The sequence below is a fragment of the Schistocerca gregaria genome, chromosome 2, assembly GCF_023897955.1.
Source record: "Schistocerca gregaria isolate iqSchGreg1 chromosome 2, iqSchGreg1.2, whole genome shotgun sequence".
NCBI classification, from domain to species: Eukaryota; Metazoa; Arthropoda; class Insecta; order Orthoptera; family Acrididae; genus Schistocerca; species Schistocerca gregaria.
The window spans coordinates 625775522-625802236 of NC_064921.1; the positions used below are offsets into that span (position 1 = coordinate 625775522).

Sequence of the window (26715 nt, forward strand, 5' to 3'; positions counted from 1 at the left end):
TACAACAAACTTCATGAGGGAATAAATGTACTGTGATGGGGTAATCAAAATGCTTAATTCCTTAAACAGATGTCAACAAGATGATCATGGGTGAGCACTTCATATTATTCTTACAATGCATTTTCAGATAATGGACTATTTACTTCTCAAAGTGTTACCACAGAACAGTACTCCATATAATTATACTGAATGAAAATAAATAGCTTACTATCAAAGATGGAATCTGTTGTTTGCAAAAAATTGAGATGAATGTCATTTTTTAACTTGAAATGTGAAGTTAACATATTTCCTTGCTGCTTTAGCTTTATGCAGCATTAACTTTAATACTGCTGGAATGGTTTTGAAAAGTACACAAGATCAGTTTAATTAGATAAACCAGCCAAAATTACCTTTGAAACTACAGATGTTAGTCTTTGAAGAAAACAAGTGTAGATGATCACTTGTAAACATACTTGCCATTACCTGTTTTTAATGCACCCGAATTCAGTTTGTACTACTGTGAATGTTTACAAGCATATAAGCTAGGAAAGCTTTTGTAAGCATCCAAAAATTAAAGAATTTCTCATGTAATTACACAACAAAATTAGTTAGCCCAAGTAAGGATAGGCCTAATATTGTCAAAAATTTCTAAAAGTTCATAATTTAAGTTTAGGCTTGTAAGTGATGATGATAGCATCAATTTATCTTGGCAAAAATGTTCAAAATTTCACAATTCACATGAGTAAGGACAGTGTCAATGAAAGATTATGCAGATGCAACATGAACAATAAAATATTACAATCTATAATTTCTAATAGGCAAAGAATTCTGGAACATGTGCTATGGCTTAAAGGAAATTTCAGAACTCAGCTTCCATATGTAAATAAAATTTAGTGACAATATTATTTTTACTCAAGAGGCTGCTATTCAAATATTCATCACCTCAAAAATTTTGGAAAATGAGGTCAGTAGACAAACAGGTAGGTTATTGCTGACATCTCCCCTATCACCTTTCATACCAAGAGGTTTAACAAATACATATTTCAGTCTCTATGGAGAAATCCTTTGAGTTAGTGATGCATTATGTAATATTAAGTGTTTCAAAAAAGACAATGCTTATTATGTAGCAAAAGTCTTAAGTACTCTGTTGGAACTGCCAACAAATTTAGACAAACTATTATTTATAAGAGAATGTATAATTTTCCTAATTTAAGGAGAAGTAGTGTGTGAGCATCCAAATGAGTGAATTTTGAGCTGTTCATCCATGTATTTTCTGTTACATTTAGTACATGATGATTAGACATATCCGCTATTTATGAATGATAATTTATAGCCCTTCCATTTTACTACATTCCATATTCCTTATGCCTGTTGCTGGAATAAGAGGTTTCTGATTCTATGTGTAAGTTTCTTGATTTTTGACTGACTTTTCTTTGTAATTTTTAGTAGTTTTTGTAGAACACAGCTACTGCAGGATCTTTACCTGTCCTTGCCAACATATATGTTCCCCTTCACCTTTTACAAGATATTTTAATCATTTTTGTGATCCATGGTTTTTACATGGGTGTTTAATGTTCTTTCCGATTAGCTTATATCATGAAATACATTAATCTTTTTGTGAACATTTAGTTCATTATAAATTTCATCGCACATCACCACTTGTAAACTTTTCTTAAAAATTGTCATAATATAAGACAAAAAGTAATAGTGTGACCACAAAAGAAAGAGTTTATTAGCATGTGCTGTGCCATGTGCACAAGTCGCCAGCAGCCTCCAGTGGCTGGCGTATGTGGATGTTGATGGAATCATTAATTATTCTAAATGATTTCCAATGAGGAGTATCTGTCCTGTGGGGCACTATCTTATTTATCCTAACAGTGCATCACAATCAGAGAGCATTTGTTACTCAGTATACAGTTACTTCCTTGTTCTTCATCAAAGAAAACATAATGAATTAGGATACTGCTGTCTTTATTGACATATGTTGGAAAGTTAATTGCTGAAATCAAATTGTTTGATCTTAACAAAGTTTCTAGATCATTTTCCCACAGACAGACTGTTACCTGTTAGTTGCTGTCTGACAGTGTTGTAAGGAATTCGTGGCAACATAAATGCTTCAAAATTTCCCATTGGTGATCTGTATACAATTACAAATTGTAGATTACTATTTTGCCATTCTACATCAGAAAATATTTTAAAATTCGTGAAAGTAATGCATCTGATGTTTATTATAAATAATTATCCTCACAGTCTCCCTAAAATCATAAAATGAAACTGATTTATTTTAGAGACTGAAATGTGATAAAAACATGAATTTTCCATTGATGCAGTTAAAACCTAACAGTTCTTAATCATTTGTATTAATTTCTATGTATTTTTGTAATAATTATAATGCTTAATTATTGATATTCTCATTAAATTTTATTTCCTGTTGGAAATAATTAAATCACAACTTATCTCCCTTTAGCATACTCAAACCAGGTATACAGCCACACTGGCACTCCAGTTCTGCAGTTTGTTATTCACATGGTTGCTAATTCTTTAAATAAATATTTTTTCCTTATTTTATAGATTACTCCCCCATCACCACCCAAGGCATCAGGGGGATTCGAAGAACTTATCAGCAGTGAGTATATTTGGTGAAGATATCATGAGTTTAATTTCCAGCACTTATTTATTTGATAACTGCACACTTCCATTTTTGACAATGGACCAAGTTTCACTTACTGTATAATCAGAACTATTTCATTTAGGCAGTATATTTCCTGGTGGTACTTCCTGCTAATAGTCAGCTTATTAGAGGAAGCCTCAGAAAATGTGGTTGTTATATAAGAAACTAAACAGTATCTTAGAAAAAATTTCTGAAAGTAATAAAAACTGATGTCAAAATTTTCGTTTTGGGGGAGGGAGGAGAGATATACTTTAACTGGGCATCCATTTGTGCAGTTTCTGGCAATATAATAAGTGACAGCCACAGTGCGTCCAAATGAGAAGATGTTTCCTACAGTGACTTATTGTTTAGTTTCCATTTGTTGTGCCACATCTTTTTTTTAAGAGTATCTTTTTTGAAAATTTTGTGTGGGTGTTAGAAGATGTACATTCAAAACAACTATTTTTACTGTTTATAATATTTTGCACTATTTCCTAAATTTAATTACATTTATCATTCAGAGTATTATCTTATTCTGTATTACGTGTTATAACAACTCCCCTCTTCTCTATTAGTAAGAGTGGTTGTTTGGAAAGTCAAGATAGTCTTTTGTACTTACATGTATATTTTGTGTGGCTCTCTAGTTGTTCAAAATGTTTTCTATAGAAAATTTTGCTTCTGATGCATATGAGTTGGCATGTAATTTCAGCTTTTGCTGCACCTTGGCTCTCCTTAAAGTTCTTATTGTTCATGAGGGTCATCAATTGCAAAGTGACACTTGCTGACACTAACTCATTGGCATTCATCTTATTTATTGCTCAGAATGAGAAAATTTTTAGTCAGAATACTGAAACCTGGGAACCCATCATTACTTCTTACATGTCAGTAATCTCTACCACTAAACAGTTGATCTCCAATCCCTTTTGGTAGCTTTCCCATCTAGATGCACGGATCGTACCAATAACAGAGATGATTCATTGGTATTATGATGCTGCTTTATTCCCACAACTCAATGGTCAGCTCATCTGCACAGTACAAGGTTGTAAACCAAATAGACTTCTCTGGAGTCCATGCAGATATGCCACTGAGCCATCAGTGTCCTCTGGTTAAAGGCATTACGTGTGCTGGTGTGAGGCTCCCCTCCCCCCTCCTCTCATAGTGCAGAGCACTGGAGGGATCGGATGTCAGGGTGTGTCAATGTGAAAGTGCTCATGCACAGATGTGCTCATTCAGGCATGTTCTGCCCAGCTGCTGAACAGAACATGGACAGACCATTTCTTGATGTCAGCATGGTGTGACCAACCATGCTGTGGCTGGCTGCAAAGCAGGAAACAGTTGGACAACTGCTAATCATGTACTGGCCATAGCACTCATGCTGCATAGATGATTCATGCCAGATGTTGAGCAGGATGGCTGGGAAAACTATACGAAGATTCAATTAGGGCATGTGGCAACAAGGCTTGGGCAGCTGGGTGAGGCATTGGTAGTGGGATCCGAAGAAGTCTGTGATGTAGTTTGTGGTAGCTGTCATTGGGGGTTCCCTCAGTAATAGTGAGCTTGCCATTTGTCAACAGATGCCAATATATGGAAGAGTAATCGACATTTGTAGTTAACTGACATGTGTGTATGGTTTGATGAGCTATCAGTCTGTTACCTGTTGCACTATTGTTACAGCAGGCATCCACTATCAGATGATTGTCTAGAAGGTTTCACATAAATATTCTCTGGGTCAAAGCATCTGATGTCAAGTTTAATTATGACTAGCTTCTGGGAGTCTGAATTAGCTGTCTGCATGTAAGGGGTAAATGACCACATGGGTCATTTTCTATTTTTTTCCAGGTCTACAGAGTGTGTTGTTGCTTTTCTGTTGAACAAAATCTTAAAAGCATGAGTAATATATTTTAAAACTTTGTATGGGAGTGAGTAGGGTTGCTGGTCAGCTTGTATCGTCATGTAACAGTACAAATTCACAGTTACTCAGTGCCTGGTGCATGAAAAATTTCAGATTGGGATGCAGGTACATGGTGGCTCCTGCATATCTAAATTGGGCCATGCAAGTGTCAATGAACATACAATGTGTTGACTCTCCTGTAATGTATTTATTTGTGTTTACTTGCACCCTATGAACAACTAGTCAATAATATATAATAAGTATCTGTGACATTCTCATTCCAGAAAGGGACCAATGAGGTCTAGGTGCACATGTCAGACCAAACTATGGTATACCTGATCCTGCATTGATAAGTAAGTATTTACGTGTGCTTTGATTAAATATACAGAGCCTTCCTCCCATTGGTGGAAGTGGCACAAAGGATGTTTGTCCCATGTGTTGTTTGCATTGGTGTCTTGACTCACCACCACAGACTGGTACACCTACTGTAGCATGTGTTTGGAGTTTGGAAGGTTGCAGTACCTTCAAGGAAGCTGGCAGTTACATGGACTGGTGACAAACTAGGCATGATAACCAACAATTAGGTGACCTTGAAGTAGTGGTGGTGCTCAGTTGCTCGGTGCATCATTGCCAGCTAGGAGAGCAGTGGTGTGCATGATGCATAGGTCAGCATTCTGGCTGAGGGCAGTGATGTCACTGTCCTGCACTTTCATCATGTGTTGGAGTGCTTCAGTGTGCATGGTATTTGACTGAGATCTAGTGCTGTACGACATGTTATTGTCCTCAGCATTGATGTATTGTATATGCTACAGCACAGTGAACAATCTCTCTGCCAAGCAGAGTTCCTTCTGTAGCATCTTTGCCTCATGAGCAATCATGGCAAGTTGTAGCTGCAGCAGAAATTTGAAAATTCATGGAGTCAATGCAGTATCTGGCATGAGGTTCAGATCAAGTATTGTCTGTAACCAGTGCCATAGCTGGGACATTGACTTGTCAGTGAGCTGTTAATCATAGACTGCGTGTTTCAGTGGTTGTTCTGTGGTTCATGGCAGGCATTAGGGCAAGGCAGTTTTGGCTACTTCATATTTGTTTTTTCAGGCAGAGAAAGGATGATGTTGCTGGTAGTATTAGCATGTTCTGCTAATTGGCAAGTTAATATCATAAATTGAGAATTATTATCCAATATTCTCAGTGAAACTTCTGCTGTCACAACCCAAAGTCCCAATTGTTCTGGTCCAAATGGTGCCTACTTGGGTTGTGACTGGACTGATGCTCTCACAGCACACTTGCAAATCCAGTAATCCTGTTGGTAAAGCGTAGTGTGCTGCATGCTCCTATACATGGCACTCATATTTCCTAATACTGTTTACAATGCAGCTGATGCAGTTAGTGTGGGAGTCACATTATTGTTCATATTTAGCCTCACTTGTTTTGCTGAATCACAGACTGGTAAGTCCAACAGTAGATTGTTTGACGGTGGTGATTTTTGTGATGTGCTAGAGCCTGCATTGTTTTGAGAAGCAACACCTTTACTCATATTCAGTTCATATGTAAGCACTGGATGACTATTATTATTTTGATTACACTGCTGATGTACATCATTAACATTTATCCTCAAAGTGGAGTCCTGAGGGGCTGGTGATTTCATGTAACTGATGCAAGACGGCTACATTGTTACTGAGTATTACCGAGATATGGAATGAAACATCTTCTTTCATGTTATGTGGTTGTCACATACTAGGTGCAGGGGTCATCCGAATTCTGGAGACAACATGTTGATATTCAGATACTGCTTTATTCTCATAAAATGACATACAGCATATCCACAAAGTACAAGATTTTAAACCAAATTGACTTCTCTGGAGTCTACCCAGATACTCCACTCAGCCATGTGTGTCCTCTGGTCAGAAGTGTTCCTTGTGCTGGTGTTGCCATACCTTCATTGTGACATATTTCTTACTGATATTTCTAGGAAAGCTGTAGCAGTAGTAGGCAGTTATTGTCCAAGTTACTCACTCATGACTTTCTCCATATCATGTGGCAATACCTAGTTACTTTCTGACTTGTATGTTTTGCTCCTCCATTACTCACATTATTGTTCATTGATGGACAAGAATGTCAGTGAAAGATATGCCACATATTCATAGATATTAAGAAAGGAAGAATATATATTGTTTTTATCAGCAGGCTGGTATGCAGATACTGGTTACCTTTTGCTGTAATTACAATTTATATTCTGTGTAGGACATGAAATATTCCATCTTGGAATTCCTCAAAACTTATCTGAGGTTTTGTAAATTGTTTCCAGGAGCTGCACTTCGCAGAACTAGCAAGTCTCAACAGACGGATCAGAGAGCACCACAACAACAGGAGGCACGGCCTCCAACCCCTCTGTCTCCTGGATCCAGTGCAGCATCTGCTACACCCCCACCACCTCCACTTCCTGGATCAAGTGCAGGACCTGCTCCACCCCCACCACCTCCGCTTCCTGGATCAAGTGCAGGACCTGCTCCACCCCCACCACCTGCACTTCCTGGATCAAGTGCAGCACCTACTGCACCCCCACCACCTCCTCCACTTTCTGGATCAAGTGGAGCACCTGCTTCACCTCCACCACCTCCGCTTCCTGGATCAAGTGGAGCACCTGCTCCACCCCCACCACCTCCTCCACCCCCACCACCTCCTCCTCCTCCTCAGGTTAGTATTAAGAAATATGAAACTGTTTAATCTGTTTTAGTTTCAAATTTTGTAAGAGTTTCTATTTTACCTAATGACTCACTATTGAAGTTAAATTTTTCTTTATCATTATTTCATTACATATAAAGTGGAATTTCTCGAGTGCCTGAATGGTACATATGTCAAGAATGTAGTACCATAACATGTGTGGGCGATCTTCTCTCCATTAATTAATATTAATTTTCAATCTTTGGATTAATCTTTGATATATTGAAGATGGCATAACATTTTCATTCTGTAAACTTTCAGCAGAGATTAATTATTGCAAAAGACTTGAAGGTATTTCAAATGGAAGTTACTTGCTGTTTAGAATTTTTAAGTTTAGTTAGATGTTCCGAAGGAAAATTCCTCAACGAAACTAATAATTTGTATGAGAGAATTCTGGCCAGTAAATATCTTCAGTACTGAAATGTTAAGTGCTGCCAACAGACATGTATTAATATAAAATGGATACACTAGCTACATATCATAATTCAAAGTCTTTAATAATGGTGGACAGATAGATATGTTGGGGAAGGTTAAAAAGTATGGGTAAGTCACTCAGGCCCCAGGGTTAGATAGACATTGCTGTAGTGTGGACAAAGAGACACAAAGGTGAATTTAGAGCTGTCTTGAAGAACTAGTCAGAGATGGTACTTTAATGAACACTGTGCCAGCTTTAGTTACAAGATAATGTGAACCCACCTTTCCCATAACTATTTCATTCTTGAGGATCAGACCATAAAACTGCAATGGGAACCATGATGCCCTACCCAGTGCAAACTTGTTATGTGTTACTTCGAAGAAGCTTTCCTCAAGACATGCAGTCTGGAATCCCTGCCCACTACAAATTCTTGATATTTTTGTGGTGATGAATAAGTTTTCTCTGTGCAGCAAGGACTTAACTAATATACCCAAATTAAAATGTTCTGGATCTTTACTGAATCCAAAGACATTTCTGTTCATTCTTTCAGCTCACTGGTACCTATATCCAAACATCCTTATGTATAAAACCGTCTGATAAGCAACACACCCTACACTTTATGAGCTGCTATTCCTTTCACATCAAACACAGATTTCCATATTACATACACATACACAGAAAATAAGTCTCTTGTACTACTGAAGCACTCAGCATCTACAGTGACAACCAGGCTGTGGATGGCTAAATGATTTTGCATTCACCTCTGCTCTAATTGAAAACTCTGCATATTGCAATGTGTGCTCACAGTGCCATGAAGCTGTGTTTAACCTCATAGTGGATGACTCTGTCTATCTTTGTCCTCAATACAGGTGGCTCAGTTGCATTCTGCAGTTTAAGCAACCAGCCCTTCCTGTATTATCTTCCCAATATAACCCTCAGTTCTCATACATGAAGGCACTACCAGTTCTGAAAGTTAGTTAGTTTACTTTTTTATATGTTTGTTGGCAGAACTGTACTTATTGCATTCTGAAGGAATATTCTGGGCAGCTTTCAGCCTCAAAGTTTACATATACCATGAAAGTGTTAGAGAAATTTATTTGGTATTGTAATATCCAATTGACAAATGTGTTCCATCCATTTTCACATTGAGTGGTAATTACAAAAATTACAGTTTTTGCCACAGTTCAATGCAATTCTATAAGGACATAAACAACACCAAACATAACAAAGATACCGAACAGTAAAGCGTAGTCCAAATGATGAAAGAATGGGATGTGGTTGTTGCAGCCAACAGCTCTGGATGTGTGAATGAATGAAGTGTGCCAGATTCTCTGCAACTGGTTATTCTAATGATGCATTGGGTTCAGATTTGTGGTGGCTAATGAAATATTACAGCTCAGAGCTAAGATGTGAACTGATTGTAAATTTAAATTCATGAATTGCAATCTCCTCATTAATTTGCATAGTCTGTTGTTTCCTAGCATGATGTACTCCGCTCCTCAAACTGAAGGTGTGTGTATTTATTGATCAAGCAAATAATTTATTCTTGTGCACTGTAGAAACCCCTGATACAATGTGTTTGGAAACTGCTTGCACTCTTATATACAAAGAAATAAACTAAACTCCACAACAAAACTCTTTTCTCTGATAATTTTTACAATATAGTTAGTGCTGACTCAAAGCTACGGTATAAAAGATACAATATGAATGTAAAGCAGTTAATTTCAGGTGGATGGATATGATAATTATGTAAACAGAAATGTTTATAAATATACTGTCAAATTCAGAAATATGGAAATAATTAATTGAAAATATGTTCATAAGTTAACCTACACATATATGTCACTAAAAACACAGACTGAGCTCAACTTCCCAAATAAGCTATCTCTCAAATTCTCTTCCACTGGTACTAGTCTACCCCTGATTACTTGATTACATAATGTACAAGTTACAAATGCAACTACATCATTTGTGGGTGGAATGTGTGTCAAAAAGTTGACAATGTGTTCAAACAAATTACATTTTTCTAGAAAGAAATGCCTATTATCTACAAGACATCATGGTGCTGAAAAAAGAAATGATTACCATAAAAATTTCAATATGTCTTCATTCAATGGCCAACATACTGAAATAAAATAAGTGAGTACTATGTTCCTAAGTAATGGAAAAAGAAAAGATCATTCCTTTACTTGTTAGACATTAAATTGTATATAATCATTCACGCTCTATGTGTTTACTTCCAGAAAAATTCCCACACCTGTCATCATATTGTATACCAATTTGTTCTTCATCATAGTGGTGAACAATTGTGCTTTTCACAAATAGAGGCCAACATTTCCATTATACCAGCAAACTGAAACTTTCTTAAGCAAGACTAATCCCAGAAACACTGACTAAGTGCTAATATGAACAAAATATGGAATCAAAAGGCAATAAAATCTGAAATGTGACCTGACAATAGATGCTGTAAAAGAATGTTGATTAATAAATATTGTGTAATTACACCATCTAAATTATTCCACGACAGTCAAAGTTTCTTCACATCATTCCGGTCATGCTAACTTCCAGCCTCCAGACTGTCCACTTTTTAAGTCTAACATTTCAGTCTGGCAAAACTTGTTTAATTCATTACTTTTACGTAGTACTAATGGCATATACCAGTGTGATATCTCTTCATTCATTTTTCATTTAATCATAATTATTAAACATAATAATAATTAGATCAATAAATTTACATATATTACATGTACTGAACAAATGGTACGTTATCAATGTAGAAATTTCACTTATCTGCTTCTGGGTCCATAACTCATTAAATATTGGCTCCAATCAGTCTCTCAAGAGATTATGAAGTTAATTTAGTGATGCATAAAATTCATGTACACTATATTGACAGGACCACAGATTATTGAAATTGTTTAATCTTTAAAATTACAAAACAAAACAAAGACTAAAAAGTGTAAGCTACCACTGTACAAGGTGCCAGGGAAGAAAAAAAGACAATTGTTCCCAACAGTTTCACTTTGTGGTAAATTCTGAGCCTTTGTTCTATGATGTAGGAATAGATATCACCAACTCAGTACATGCTGAAGAACAGCTTTTATTACAAAACTGTATATAGAACACGCATGTGAAGTACAAAAATGAGAGTCAGAAAGAGAGAGAGAGAGAGAGAGAGAGAGAGAGAGAGAGAGAGAGAGAATAGTGTAAAGACAAAGATGTCAAAGAACACAGATCAAAGAGTCTGGAAATCAAAGCACAAAGGAGAGGAAATGGACAGGTGGCACTATCCACAATGAAATTCTTTGTCATCTAGTAGGTGGTCGAAGGTGCTGTCCAATGCAGAAGTAGGGAGATTTGTCAACTGGAGGGAGGTCCACAAGTTGCTGGCAGAGAGGGAAAACAATAGGAAGGATGACATCACCCAAGATTTTGGCCACTATGAGTCTTGCTTGGTATCTGAGCAGGAGCTTTAAGGAGTTTGATAGCTGTATGTGAGTTGTTGATGTGTTGTGTTGTGTATGTGGAAGGATGGCAAAAATGAAGATAGTGCCATCTCAAATCTCAATGGAAAGATCACCCAGGTTGAAATCTGTGATGCTGACAGTAAACAGTGTATCAGATAGAGAAGGAGGAGTGGGGGGGGGGGGGGGGGGGAGGGCTGTCACACAGTGTGGTGAAATTGTCACACATTTCATGCATTATGTCTCAAGGAGGGGCATTGTTGATGATGGATGATGAATTTTTGGGAACCAGAAACTGTAGGTCATCTGTTAACAACAAGGCTGATCTTACCCTATTCACTGAGACTTTAACATTTACTGTTTAGTAGTATGTCCAATGTGGTCTCTCCACAGTCAAGGACCTTGTGAGGGCCTGAGTAAGGGACTGGAGAGATCCACAAATGGAGTTATCACTAAGCATAACATAAGCACAAAATGGTAATTCTTTGTGATCAAAGACTCATGGTACTGAATGTGGTTCAGTGTGAAATATGTTCATGTACTCAATCATCTAAATCAGAAACCTCATCATTGCTTGGAAGGTGGGGGTGTTCAAAGAACTATGCAGAAATGATGATCAGTTTGCCATAGAGGATGTCAGGGAGTGATGCTTGTAAGTCCTCTTTGTGAGCAGTGCATATTCCCAGGAGAACCCATGGTAGTGCCTCTGACCAGGAACTGCCATAGCACATGAGTGCTACATTAAGAATGCAGTGCCAATGCAACATGAGACTGTTGCTCTACAGGTGGTAGGCAGTGTTGTGGAACTTATCGAGACAGCACACCACACATAATTTAATAAATAGGATGGTTTGAACTGGTAGCCCTGGTCAGCGGTTACAGATTGAGGACAACTGCAGCAAGAAATCCAAGAGTTAAAGAAGATGTGGTTGGATGAATCAGCAGTAATATCTGATAGAGGGACAGCTCTGTCCCATTTCATGACTCAGACATTGACAGAGTATACACAAAAAGTTCTCAGAGGGAAGAAGTGGGCCGATGATGACAGTATGTACATGACATAGATGTCCTTTAGGAATGCTAATTATGCTGGAGGGAGTGTGCATCTGGTCCACCTTTATTCCTCTCATACTTCAGTCATGACAGTCATTCTTCACTCTCAGCCAGACAAATCATTTGGTAACCAGATTTGTTGTGGTCTTGATGCCTGAGTGGGCAAGACTGTGCACCACTCATTGGAAAGGTGGAGGTACAACTGGTGAGAGAGTACCAGCCAGTGTCAAACATAATGGGGGTGGCTGAGTGAGGTAGTAGGCACAGCTCAAAAGTCAGCCAGTGCACATTTTGTGGCTTTTAGGGTGTCTACAAACTTGATGTCATTGGTTTGCAGGTGGGCCAACTTGTTCATGTCAATGGATGACATGATAATGTTAATCCAGGACAGGTAGTCAGCAACAACATTGTCAGAGCCATATATATAGCATACATCTGTAGAGTACTGACTGATTAACTCCATTTGCCACAGGTGTCAGGGAGGAACATCTTTGCCAGGATTGCAGATGGTATCTGCAAGTGGCCAGTGGTCAGCAATGATAGTAAACTCATGATGTTAGATATTGTCATGGAAGTGTCTGCCTCAGAGGAATTCACAGTCAAATATAGACTAGTTACAATGTGCAGCAAAAGGTTTCTGAAGAAAAATGTGAGAGGTTCGATGGTATTGTCGATGTGCTGTTTTAAAACTGTGCCTATTGTTGTATTGGCTGTATGGCCGCGACAGAGATATTGGCATCATGTACCAGATGCGACAGTGTGGGTGAGGTCAGACTTGAGAATCTCAAACACTTGGATCACACAATTAGTCCAAGAAACTTTTCTTGTACCTGAGGTGTTTTTTTCTGGTCAGAGCATCAGTAAGTGGTGCCTGGATGGAGGCAGTTTAAGAGAGGTGGTGATGGTAGAAATTTATAATGCCCAGGAATCTCTTCAGTTCATGGTAGAGGGAAGTTATGAACAAAGATGACAGAGTTGCATGTTGGTCAGATGCCCTCAGGCAACACATTATAGCCAAGGGAAGTTACATTGTCACAAAGTTTTCACTGTGACACCATTGTTACATAGTACAGCCTGAACTTGAGCCAAATAGTGTTCGTGTCCCTCAGGGGTGGTTGAAGAGATCAAGATAGCACCTAAACAGGCATACATGAACTACAGGTTGAACAATAAAGAATTTAAACTGCTGCCAAGTCTGAGCCATATTTCTGAGGCTGTGTGGCATGAAACAGTACTCAAATAGTCCAAAAGGGCAATTAAAGTAGTCTTGGGGTGGTTGTCCTTGAACATGGGAATTTGTTGGTAAGCTTTGCAGCAATCAAGTATGCTGAACACTTGCACACCATTTAGCAGTCAGGCAAAGTCATGAATATGTGTTATTGGATAATCATCCATAATAGTGCAAGAGTTCAGAGCTCTGTAATCCCTCCTCAGATGGAATGAACTGTCTTTCTTCTGGACAAGATGAATGAGGGAAAACCAATTGGTGTCTCATGGGCATATAATGCCTGCGTCACGTAGCTTGCCGATGGCTGTTTTAGCGTGACACAGATTTTTGGGATTGAGGTGGTGAGTCTTATGTCATATGGGTGGTCACCCCATAGTAGTGATTCGGTGACAACCACCATTAATAATCACAGCTATGCACGCATTGTTTAAAACTGTGGAAGAAGTGTCAGTTAGTGCTTTTTTTTGTGGTTGATAGTCGCCATACCATGAATCAATGAACACAGTTCAGCACATTATGGTGATGAACAATCCTTAACCATAACCTCATCATTGTATTTCTCACAGTACTTCAGTTATACATGTAATATTTCATAATCTTCCACAATACAGCATGACCAGCACTGCTGCTGCCACTGCCGCCACCGCCGCTGCCACCACCACCACCACCACCACCACCACCACCACCACCACCACCAACATCAACAACATAATAATAATCACAAAAACCATAATACATCACCATAATCTTACAATTGATAATGAATTCCCCAATAATCTAACTTGCAATTACCTCTCACATAACTGCAGCATCATAAAAATATTTCACAAATATCCATCTCATGGAAAAACCCTTTAGACAAAACATTCTCAACATACCAACAGCACATAGTTAATATTATTTTGCCCTTTTAATGCTGATGTTCTCATTCTACACAAAACTTTACTCCTTTTTCTATATTTAACAAATACCTCAAAGTATTAAATGCTTCTATTAAGCTGGACAACATACCTGCACTAACAAATGAATGACCATTATACATTGATTTTTAATTATGTCATGAGAGCAGAAACAATTAGTTTGACTCATCTTCCTATTAAATTGATGCACCCCAATTGCTGTTCCTTAATGTAGCATAATAATTATTAGAGTGTAGCCCAAATAAATAGTAAAATGTATTGAAAAACCACATAAAACGTAATCATTAAGCAAAATTATTTATCACATGAAACAGAAACATGATAAATAAGAAAAAATAGAGGCTGAACCCATTTCAATAGCCATAGATTGATTTTTTGGTTGCTTTGATAACTTATTTTTTAATTCTTCCACAATTTTGAGGTCATACTGTATTGTGAAATGTTCCCACTACCTTGGGAAGCATTCCAATTACTATTGATGTTAAAGATTGCATCGAATACTAATATTGGCATTTAACAGAATGAAGCACATATTTCTTTGTAGCTGGTTAAGGAATGCTTAACCTAAATTCCTTTGAATGTAGGTTGCTGCAGCTGGTCTTCCTATATGTGCATGTTGCAATAATAATCTGCAGAATTTTGAGTCATCTTTGTTTATTCATGAAAAATACAAAACATTTTCAAAGTCTAGTCATTACATCAACACCAGCCACATGCATTCAACTGTCGTTCCAAATTCCCTGCAAAGAACAAACAATTGACAAAACATTAACATCTTTGGAAATGAAAGATTAATGATGTGACCCCTAAAATTAATATTGATAATTCTGTCACACTAGAAAATGCATAATAAGGTTTGATTAACCATTGGCATAAAACTGAAAGTAGACTAAGATCTGCACATAGTAAAATGTGTAATTGAGATTTACACATAATTTGCATAAAAACGAGAGTAGACACTAAGATCTTCACATAATAATGGAAGGATAGAAATGGGAAGATAGTCCCATTTCAATATCCGCTGAAGAGCTTTTACTAATGTCAGTTAGTGGAAAACTCTTCTACAACTAGCAGGTAGAGTGCATGTTAAATTTGGAAAAGTAAGCAAAATTCCAGCACCAGTGGTAGATGAACAAGAGTCAATGAGTTTAAAACCCTACATAAAAAACTTTCAAAATGAGGACTGAATTGTGTGCAGAACATTGTCAAACATAAATCATAAAAACAATATCAAAATGGTGTTATGCAGCTATTAATGTAGAAATACAAAAGTGTAAGCACAAAATCATACATAAAAGTTTTAAATGGTGTGACACACCAATGAAATTAATAAATGAAGTAGAAGAGAGTCATGTTGTGTGAAACACAATTACCAACATAAATTACGAAACTATATTAAATGGTGTTAAGCACCTGAACCAAAGAAAGCAAAATGCAAAAGTTACGTGAAACTAGTAAAGTGGCATGAAAAAGTTCATTCTACAATTCTATAAGGAAATGGTCATAAAACAATGCCACAAAGTTTTCCATACATTGGTGTGAGGCAATGAAACATTTTATCAAACAAATTAAAGAGTGAAAATTTACTATAATTTATTTAACAGAAGATAATAAGTATGAGCTACATTATAATTTATTTACAGAGAGCTTTTTTTTCATAAATTCAGTATCGTCAGAGACAAGATCTCTTGCAGATAGGTGTCAGCTCTCAAATTTGTATCTTTATATTAGCTAGCCTCAGGTATATTACTGACTTTTCAGTTTTTGAAACTAGTTTTGTCAGGTTCCATTCCATATGAATATTTTGCATGCACAATCATTTAAATCAGTGTCCTTTTAGCTTAAACATTGCATGTTACCTATTTATCATATATCATCCCTCATGGTATAATGAACTCTTATTTGCATAATGTCTCTAGTTTTGGCACAAAATTAATCAGACTAGTCATATCCAGGTATACATACAAAATATAGAAAATACACTAACCTAGTTAAATGAAAATGACACAAAATACAAATAAGAAAAATCATTATAGGATAGTTCTCATTCTGACATGTACTCCTCAGTAATTAGGGAGGAGTCAAATCCAGGTATGGTATCAAATAGCTAAGTCAAAATAGTCTCAACACCCTGAATTGAAATAGCTTGCTCAACTCATCTCTACAAAAATTTTGTGTAAACAGTATGGACAGTGAAAATGTGAGTTTATTATAATCAATGTAGTTAGTGTGAGAGTGTACTTAGAACCAATAACCACAACATTGTTCCCATCATGTGTTAAACTTGGTCCTCTTCCTCCAACTCTTGATATCTCTCGTATGTACTAAGCAAAGTTAAAATCACCTAACCTAAACACATCATGAATCCCTAAGCTAAAACTACCCCCCCCCCCCCCCCCCTTGCCTGTTGATAAGGGTGGAACAAGATGCAATTTGTTGCCACACACAAACACACACACACACACACACACACACACACACACACACACACACACACACACACACACACACACAAATGAACAAATCCTAACAAGTAAAACAAAACTCAAGTGATATCAACCAATGGCACCTCAATCTCCCCTATCTGCTGCTGTCCCCCTGGATTGAGTAGCAATAATATTCACAAAACTAAGGCATAAGTAAGATCATCCCATCATAACATCAAATAACTCTAGTACGTGCCAAAATAGGTGTGGAAGATGTAACAATCAACAATTCATCTTCACTATAAAGCAGACAGAGTGTTCAAGCAAGCATAGAATCATGATGAAGGTGTTGAAAAGCATAATCTGAGTCAAAATTCCTGATAACTATCATAAGCTGATTTATAAATATAAAACACTTTCTTCATCAATCTACATTCTGAAATTCTCAATCCAATCTGTCTCAGTACCAAAAAGTGCTTTTAAAATGTATGACTCACAGGTTTTCAAAAGACACAAAGTTCACCACTTTCAAATGTATGCAAACAACAACAAAAAAAATCAAATGTGTCAATCTGTAGGTGAGTGATGTGGTACTGAAGTGTAAGTTCGTGACATATATGGTTTAAGCTGCACTATGTTTTTCTCAATCCAAACACTTTCCTGGATCTAGGGTAGATGAGTCTGTACACTTTAGGATGTGGCATTTCACAAATTTCAATAGGACCTATATGAATATCTAAAAACTTTTTGATCTCCTTATTTATAGCTTTTGATTTCTCATAGATTTTTGTTAACACCAGGTCACCAACTTTGTACTGAATCACCTTGACATTTTTGTCATGCCTTAACTTCTTCTTGCTGTGATACATCTCCATATATCTCCTCATAATGTCTACTCTCTCATCAGGAGACAACTCAGAGCACTTGGGAAACTTTACTAGTTCATACAATAAATTAGTTGGTTTCTTATTGTAATGCATCTCATAAGGAGAAAATCCAGTTGTTGTGTGTTGCAGATGATTGAGAACATCCTCAAATTGTGTTACATATGAGTACCAATTTGAATGATTTTTGGAACAATAAGTTCTACAAAGTTGACCTATCTCAAGCATGTATCTTTCAGTAGGATTGCAAGATGGTGAAAATACGTTTGATGTTCTGATCTGTCAAACTGTTTCCATACATGTGAGATGAATTGTCAGACAATGAAACGTTACATTTGCCAGCATTAGTGAAATAGTCATATTCCAAACACTGTATAATTTTCAGACTGGTAGCCTTTTTCAATAGGTACAACTTAACTAATTTACTAAACAAATCAACCACAACAAAGATGTAACTGTATTCTTCTTTGGAACAAGGTAATTGTCCAAAGAAGTCAACCCCAACTAACTCAGATTTAGCTTTCAGTATAATGTTATTTAAAAAAACCTTTATGGCACTGATTTGTTATCTTTACTCTCTGGTATCTATCACATGATGCTAGCCAACATTTTCTTGTAGCTTTTGAGTGCATTTCATACTACCACAGTGGCTAAAACTCTCATGTATAAACTTAATGATTAAGTCTATGGGTTGTTTGGGCCACCTTAGCTTCCAGTTATCAAGAGTCTGGTCTGTGTCTCCTGAACAAAACACCCACGTGCACCTGGTAATACTGTCCAGCTTCATCCTCACCTTTCTTACCAAGCAAGCTTTTCACTAATTTCAATCCTCATCTTTGTTTTGGTGTCTCCATAATTGTTCACAATTTTTTCTAATTTTTGTGTCACACTTCACTCCCTTAACAAACATAATTCTTAAGTTCTTGTCTCCTGAATCTCAACATTCTCCTGATTATTACCAACTGGCAACCTAGATAAGGCATCAGTAACACAATTTTGCTCGCCTTTGATATGGGAAATAGTGTAATCGAATTGCTGAAGAAATAATGCCCAGCGAGTAATTCGGTTATGGTGCACATTACATTACTGTAAACAGCTCAGAGCTTTGTGATCAGAGAATATGATGACTTTATGTGCAGTGAGATAGTTCCTAAATTTCTTGAAACCCCACACAATTGCAAGAAACTCTTTCTCAGTGCCGGGGAATTCCTTTCGTGTTTAAGTATCCTGCTTGCAAAACGTATTGCACATTGTTCCATTTGACCATCAACCTCTTTCTGCTGAAAAATATAGGCACCTAGTCCATAATCACAACTATCTGTCATAAGGCAAAATGGTAAGGAAAGATCAGGCCTACATAGAATCTGGCTATTGCAAAGCTGTGTTTTGATGTCATCAAAAATTGTTTGACGTTCTGTGGACCATTCCCATAGCGTGTTCTTTTTCAATAAATGAAGTAAACATGGTTCATTCAAGACTTGTGATATTATGTATTTACAGTAGAAGTTACAGAATCTTAATTTCTTTTTATTTCTGGGTCTTGGAAAATCAGCAACAGCTTTAATTTTATCTGTATCAGGCAGAATTCCTTCTTCACTGATGGTGCGACCCAAGAAGTTCAAAGATTTAACCCAAAATCTATATTTCGCCAATTTGAGGGTCATGCCTCCTTTTCTGAATTTCATTGCTACCTCCTTAATTGTCTTGATATGCTTGTTCCATGGATTACATGTAACGAGGATGTCATCAACATAAACAACCAGCTTTGATAGTATATCACTACCTAACACTAAATCCAAGGCTCTTGTAAGTTCTGCAGCTCATATGTTGAGACCAAACCGAGTTACACAGTACTGGTAACTTTTTCCAGAGAATAGAAAGGCGGTGTATTTTCTGGAACTAGGATTGAGAGTGATCTGATGTCAGATCCAAACAAGTAAAATACCTGGCACGATGGAAATTATTTAATAATTCATCCATTGACTCTGGGTGATCTGTCTCCCTTTCCAAATATTTGTTTAGATGTCTGGAATCAAGTACAATCCTGACTCCAACGTCTTTTTTGGATTCGACAACTAGAGGACTGTTGTACTGGCTTATGCTTCTATCAATAGTACCCCACTCTTGTAAATTTTGGAGCTCCCTCTCCACAATTTGTTTCTTACATGTAGGTACTGAGTATGGTCTTATGAAGGATGGCTGATGTTGCTTCAGCCAAAGCTAACAAGAATAATTCTTGACACTACCTGGCTTTTCACTGAAAATATCTTCAAACTCTCTCAATACACTTTCAAGTTTAGATTTTTCATATTCAGTAAGCCTATCAGCCTCATTGACCTTATCACTAACCAAATGATCAAAGTCTTTAACAGTAACATCAACACCTGTAAGATCATCATCTAAAACTCCTTTCTTTATTTCTATCGCATAGCCACACACTTTGTTAGTTGTAGTGTCACCAGTTCTTAGATACAGCTTAGTATGACCAGAAACTTGAACTTCACTCTCACAACGGTCAGTTCAGTACCAGACCTTTGAATTAACCCAGTCAAAAGATTTATTATTCTTTAGGATCCAATACATTCCCAGGAGGATCAGGCAACCTTGCTCAAACACAGTATTTCCTATATGGAAGGTAATTAATGCTTGTTTATTAATTACTTTACTGTACTTAGCCTGTTTGTCCACTGACTAGAATTTGTTTAAGAATAACTGCTCAAATTCTTTCAATGTAATTTCTGCTTTAATATGCTGATTGGCCCAAGACAAGGCTTCACCATCAAGAAACCATTTTGCTAATTTTATCTTAGCTGAGTCAGACATGCCAGCAGGAAAGCTATCTCTACATTGACATATAAAATCATCTGGGTGCATCTTAAAATTCTCAGGAAAATACTTAAGCAATAAGTTGCAGGACAGTACAAAGCTATCGTTAGCTTGGTGCACCATAGCGGATTCTACATTGTTCAGATGAGATTTGAAAGTTTGAATACTGTCAGAAACAACATTTATTTTATAGTTAACATTTGAAAAATGTTCCTGCATTTGATTATCATTCTGTTTTAGTTTCTCCTCAATAAAGGCACTTTCTTGCTCAATGTATTGATTCATGACCTTAAACTCTACATTGCGTCTATCGAGTTCTTTGCAAATGGTATACTCAGTACTCTTAACATGGGATTCTTCATTTTCCAGCCTGTCATTAACTGTTTGAAATCTAGCTGACTGATTTCTAACAGAATGGCTGCTACACGTTCATTAGTGTCTTTAATAGCTTGCTTAATTGTTCTAACAGATTCATTCAGGTTATCAACAGTATGATTTAAACCTTCAAATTTGCTATCAATATCCTCTTTCAGGTTTTTAATGTCCTTTTGTAAACCTTGTTTGCTAGTAAACCAGATGCTTGCTCACTTGGTCCAAATCCCAAAAATGGCGGGCTTTCCAATGATTGCTGCTGGTTTGGTGTCAATATGTGGCTTTATTGTTGTGGAGTAGATGTTTCTCCTGTAACGTCTATACTCTTAGATCTAGACATGGTGATTGTTATAGCAAGGCACAGTATACACAAAAGCAGATCCTAACCTCAAACTTCATCACACACATTTCTCACCATAGTCTGCCTACAATATAGTCACTCGCAAACACTACAAAGAGGACTTGAAGAGAAACTTGCTGTAAATTATCATACTCATCTTTTGTGTGGCAGTCCAGCCATGATTTGGTCACCCTTCACTGATCACGTTCTTTTATCCACAAATCCTTGATTGAATTTTGATCATGGCAACACTCACTGTTAACTGCGAACAGACAAACATATTAAAGACCAGCCTTGTGCAATTCCAGCTCCTCCACAATATTGAAATGTTCACGCTACCTTGGGAAGCACTCCAATAACTACTGATGTATCGAACAGTAATATCGACACTTAAGAGAATTAAGCACATGTTTCTTTGTTGCTGGTTAGGGAATGCTTAATCTAAATTCCTTTGGATGTAGGTTGCTGCAGCTGGTCTTCTAATATGTATAAGTTGCAATAATAATCTGCAGAATTTTGAGTCATCTTCGTTTATTCAGAAAAATACAAACATTTTCAAAGTCCAGTCGTTCCATCAACACCAGCCATGTGCATTCAACTGCTGTTCCAACTTCCATCCAAAACCAATCTCCTCCAAAGAACAAACAATTGACAAAAAAAATTAACATCTTTGGAAATGAAAGGTAATTAAGGTTATCACTAAAATTAATATCGATAATTCTGTCACACTAGAAAATGCATAATAAGGTTTGATTAACAATTGGCATAAAACTGAAAGTAGACACTAACATCTGCACATAGTAAAATGTGTAATTAACATCTGCACATAATTTGCATAAAAACGAGAGTAGACTCTAAGATCTACACGTAGTAATGGGAAGGATAGAGATGGGAAGGTGGTTCCATTTCAATTGAAACATGCAAAATTCAAAATAATTGTCACGAGACTACAAAATATCAAAGAGTGGATAGCAATGACACTAAGAGATATCTTTGATTGGTTGATGGGGTAGAAGAAGAAAGATGCAGCACAGAAAATGAAAATAAAATTAGTGCTATAAGAGCTTATTGCCCTGTGTCTGACACACAAATAACATACAAAGTTTGTAGGACCCTCTGTGGGATTACACAAAAGCAATCCGTTATATTGCAGCAAAATTAAATGTCATAGAACTTTAAAGCAACCATAAAAAAGTTCAATTCAATCCCTACCAAAATAAGAAACATAGCATAGTGTAGCTGACCCCTGGATGACATGAGATAGCTATGTTACCAGGAGGCTGAGTGGCCATGAGGTGAGGCTGTAAGGCAAGCTAAGGACGCCAAGATTGGAGCAGTTGGCCAATTGAACACTTTATTTCCAATTGTAACATTGATTCTGTGGTGTATTGGGGAGGCAGTTGTGGCCCTCTGCCACAGAAGTTAACTGGCAGCCAGCATCCATCCAGCTGGCTGCAACATGTGCTGGTGCCCTGGTTTGCTGATGTGTGCACTCTGCTCTGGGCCTGTTCTATGCTTTGTGAGCCATAGACCTTACATTGGTGCTGTGTACCAGAATCTTTCAGAGGTAGCCCCTCTTTTATGAATGACTGCACCAAGGCGACCAAGTGAGGGACAAGACACCCGCCCACTTTTTTGTTATAAGGTGGCTGCTGCAACCAGAATGCAACCCAATGCCTCCTGGCAGGAGTTTGGTACCTGCCAGAGTGGACCAACAGGCCCACTGTACTTTTGCTCCAAGTCTGGAAGGCAGACGTACTACACGAAGCAGGTAGCCCAGTGGGGTCTCAAAACTCTGGCTGTGGCTGGTGGCTCCATGTTGTCTACTCACCTGGTGTAGCCACTGGGTCTTGGGAGTACTGTTGGACTGTGAATGATTCTGCTATAAAAGCAATTGCTATTTATACCACATAGCTCTCCTCACTTGTGTCAATGTACCACTCCTGGTCCGTACTTGGCAACACCACTGAAGCCCTGATGATCAAGACATTCCCTTGCCTGTGCCATGTACTATTACCATGCTGGCAAGTTACACCAAGCAGGGCTAGCCCATCTCAAAATAATTTCACATGCTCGATGTCTTAACCCAAATGTCGACATGTCACACTCATTGATCACCGGTAGCTTATGCAATGTTTCATCACACTTCGTACAACTTTTACTCTTAACCTGCTAGCAGAATTACATCTCTGCTAACTCATCCACAGCCTCCACAGTCCTACAGAGGGCTGAGCCGAGATACCTCTGCGTGAAATCGGGATAGGTATTGGGGATCTGTGAAGCATCAACCATGCTAGTAAAACATTCTTGAGGTTAGAGTTCAGTTGCTTATTCACAATCCTTACAAGTCACCATTCTTTCACATGAATCTCAGATGTTGCTCATGCAGCTGCATGTTGGATTCTAGCTGACATCCACTGAGTCAACTCACATTTGCACACCTAGGAGAAGACGTCAACTACTCTGGTGTCACAGCACACTCATGGTGAGCAAGTGCTGCTGTTGCCCAGCATGGAGTTGTTCTTGCTCTCTCTGCTGTAGTGTACTCAGCCCCACTTCAAATTCTACAATGACTCTTGATGGCTGATCCATTATGTACATGTGTCGATAGTCATGTTGTCAGGTGATCTACCCCCCACCCAGGTAGTTTTCAGCACCTGAAGGAGCCTGAAACTTGAAAAGGAACATGGACCCCAAGAGGCCCTGTTGCTGGCTTCCATGTTGAAGACTGGTACTGGCAGCCCTATGCTGTGTAGTGTTGTCAGAAGACAATCTGTTTCTCCACCAGTAGATGGTAGGAAGTGAGCATTATGAAGTCCATCAGGTGAAGACCATCATCTTGAGTACATCTCCAGCTAGTTCACAGACTGTTCTGGATCATCTAGGACATAGATTCACTACAGTATCATAATCATGGAATCGAGTGCTTTTACTGTGAATGCCACTGACCTCAGTCATCAGCTCATTACAAGAGCTGGAGTATTTGAAGGGAACTTGCATGAGACTATGGTGCAAGGCTCAGTTTGTAATGACTGAATATGTCCTCCTTATTTTCTATCACTTACTACAGTAGTCTATCCCATAACAGTCCTGTTCAGTTCCCTTAAGTCACCAGCACCTGCCATTCCAAACAAAGTCTTTGAAATCCTTCCCCTGGTGTCTGTCCAAGTTAACTACTGCCATTGTAGTGAATATGGCACTACCTCTGCTACTTGCTGCATCTGTTCTCACAACTGTTCATACACTTTATGCCGTTTCTTGCACTCCCTTAAAATATCACCAAGTATTTCCTTATTCCTAGCTACCCATCACAAATGAGAAAACACCTCCTCCCGCCTCCCTGCTTCACTCTGAAATTCCCATGCATTAAACATTAAACTCGCCATTCATTGATGACTCTTACTCACCACATTCTCTCACCTGGCAAACAGAGCTTCTTACAGATGTTGGTTCTGTAGTGCCACAACTCCACCACTGGTGAGGAGATATGGCACTGCTGCAACTAACATCCTTCCCATCCTTGTTCTTAGTGTACAGCAACCTGAGGACAGAAACTACCATAATCCTACCTCACCTTGATAAATCTGCTGTCACCACCCAATATCATTCACAAAAGTAAAACTAAAGAATCATTATTCTAACACTAAATTCTGTAATAACATCCTACATCTTTATTCTTCAGGTCTACACATTTATTTCTCAACATAGTCACCCACATGACAATCACATTTCTCCCAAGGAGTGAGGAGTTTCTTGATACTGTCACTGTAGAATGTTTGGTGTCATCGACAGAGCCACAACCTTACCCCTGCTTACATCACTTCATCACTATCAAAGTGAAGTCCTAGAAGGTGTTCTGTAAGTTTTGGAAACAGATGGAGCCAAGTGAGGACTGCACGGAGGGCGACAGTGAACTCAAGGCATTGTATTCTCGCAGATGTCGCAGCACTTGTGTGTGGTCTGGCATTGTCTTGCTGATGTATAGGGTGTTCCATGTGTGGATGAACTCTTCAGATTATTGCTTTCAGTTTCCTGAGGGTCTTGTAGTACTTTTCAGAGATTATGGTGATACGTGTAGACATGAATTCCAAATGCAGCACATCTTGAGCACTCCAAAACAATGAAAACATTACTTTGTGATTGATTGGTCTTGAATTTTTTTGATGTTGGTGATCCTTTGTGGCAGAACTCAAATGATGATCTCTTGTTATAGGGATCAAAATGGTGAATCCAGCTTCCAGAAGCTGTCAGAATATTGTTAAGGAACATCACCTTCACGCTCAAAACACAAAAGAAACTTTTAACAGGTGTGCAGACTTCTCTGTTTTTTGTCCAGAGTGAGCATTTGAGACACCCATTGTGCACACAGTTTTCTGTGTCACAGTTCTGCAATGATGGGCTGTACACACTCTTGGCTGATATGCCACACTTCTGTCTCATTATCCAATGGTTTTATCTGATGAATTCATCAGCCCGATTCTGATTTGCCTCGTCAGTTGCCATATGAAGTCATCCACTCTGAGCTCTGTTACACATATTGAGGTTAACACTACTGTTTTCTCCTTACTAGCATGAACAATCCAACACTGCACACTGCTGATGTTGATACAACCACCACCATAAACAAGTCTTATTCTTTTATGGATTTCAATTGGAGGCACATCCTCTGCAGTTAGAAATTTGATTATAGCATGCTGTTTCTCAAGCACTGACATAGTTCTGTTACACACTGCCATGTTACATACAACAATTTAGAGCCCTCTAGCAGCAGAGGATAGCAGCTTGCATCACTGAAGTAGGAATGTTGACTGAATAACATGCATAGCATGTAATACCTCAATCAATATTGAGAACAGAATGAAAAGTTCAGAGGCATTACTTTTCAGCACATCCTCATACTACTTCTGATATCCTGCACAAAATAACCTAAATTATCTTCAATAAACACAATAGCTGCTACTTCCTTGATCTTAATGCATGTCGTACTTCTTGCACAGGTTCATTCACTATTTACCATTTATCTCTCTGCTTTCTACTTTTTGATTTTTCCTCTGGTTCCACTCTTACTATCCCTGGGCTCACTTCCGAGCACCTCTGAACATTCATAGGCATTCAGCATGAGCTATTGTCAACCTCTTATACTAGTGATGTGATTTCTATGATCTAGTAAGGATTTCTGTATATTGTCACAAATTCCTTCATGTTGCCCTTTGGTGTACAAAAGCTAGACACCATCACCAATTGGCTCACTCTATACTGTGGTAAACTTCTCATATGTTTGACAGCTACTTTCTGTCCCTCCAATTCCTTGGTGTTTGCCCTCTGTCTCACTTGTCTTGAGCACTCATGGACTGATTCCTTGTCCTTGCCCCTTGTGGCCACAATCATATGAAATTGTAATGGCATTTTTCTCCCATGCACCACCTCATATGGTGACAACCCTGTACTGTAAATGAAGGATACACATCCCAGTCATTATAGTGAGAGTTCATGTAGTGACTCAGTATCCTTCTGATTTTCTGATGCATCCATTCCACTCTTAC

At 38.0% G+C, this 26715-nt stretch overlaps 1 protein-coding gene across 1 annotated transcript in view; it reads left to right on the forward strand.

Annotated features, from left to right (window-relative positions):
• The window catches only part of LOC126335903 (uncharacterized), a 388142-nt gene that overhangs the window by 249549 nt on the left and 111878 nt on the right, over positions 1–26715 (forward strand). The window contains exons 11-13 of the mRNA XM_049999375.1: positions 2551–2605; positions 6829–7019; positions 7064–7217. Coding sequence (XP_049855332.1) covers positions 2551–2605; positions 6829–7019; positions 7064–7217 — 400 coding nt within the window. The remainder of the gene's footprint in view (positions 1–2550; positions 2606–6828; positions 7020–7063; positions 7218–26715) is intronic.